Here is a 747-nt window from a genome sequence, read left to right on the forward strand (position 1 = left end):
CGCGGACCCCCTAGGGGTCGCGGACCCCCTGTTGAAGACCCCTGCTCTAAACCATAGGCAAAGATTTTTCACCATCCAACAATTCTGTTTCTGGTGTGTAGATAACTTTTCAGTCATAATGGTGTTAACAGGGCTATAGACTTTAGGTTTTGCTAGATAACATACCTCCAGGCACCTGCCCTGGATACAGTCCACCAGTGCCAGCAACACCGCCAACCCCTCCAACTCCTGGAGCAGAGGGCACAGACTTTAGTAAAATACAAAAATGTTCTGTACTGATGTTACACAACTTGTATCATGTTCTTCCTGATAGAAAAGCATTGTCCAGGCTACCATATTTAGCAGCTTTAGCCTGAGCAGGTGAGATGCCGCCTTGCCCCACTCCTGCAGAAAGAAAAAAATACATTTAACCATTGAAGAGCATGGTGAGTCCAGTAAAAGTTCATATTTAAGTCAAGGAATTAATTGCTGCAGAAGAATTATGCTAAGATTGCTGCTTTCTTTTGGTATTTTGTAGTTCTGGTAGATCCATAAAGTTTCTTACATATTCATTGTACAAACCAGATTCCAAAAAAGTTGGGACACTGTAAAAATTGTGAGTAAAAATGGAATGGAATAATTTACAAATCTCGCAAACTTATATTTTATTCATAATAGAATATAGATAACATATCAAATCTTGAAAGTGAGACATTTTGAAATGTCATGCCAAATGTTGGCTCATTTTGGATTTCATGAGAGCTACAC

General features: G+C 39.5%; 1 protein-coding gene across 10 annotated transcripts in view; it reads right to left on the reverse strand.

Annotated features, from left to right (window-relative positions):
• elna (elastin a) overlaps positions 1–747 on the reverse strand; it is a 54,868-nt gene that overhangs the window by 19,915 nt on the left and 34,206 nt on the right. For 5 of the 10 annotated variants that reach the window (XM_032505514.1, XM_032505522.1, XM_032505503.1 and 2 more), the window contains 2 exons: positions 334–384; positions 166–228 (listed from right to left, as the gene is read on the reverse strand). The exons of 1 other annotated variant lie outside the window; for it this stretch is intronic. In XM_032505514.1, coding sequence (XP_032361405.1) covers positions 166–228; positions 334–384 — 114 coding nt within the window. Of the gene's footprint in view, positions 1–161; positions 229–333; positions 385–747 lie in introns of all 10 variants that reach the window. 4 more of the 10 variants (XM_032505572.1, XM_032505549.1, XM_032505557.1 and 1 more) reach the window with 2 other exon arrangements.

Source organism: Etheostoma spectabile, chromosome 3 (assembly GCF_008692095.1).
Source record: "Etheostoma spectabile isolate EspeVRDwgs_2016 chromosome 3, UIUC_Espe_1.0, whole genome shotgun sequence".
Classification (NCBI taxonomy): domain Eukaryota; kingdom Metazoa; phylum Chordata; class Actinopteri; order Perciformes; family Percidae; genus Etheostoma; species Etheostoma spectabile.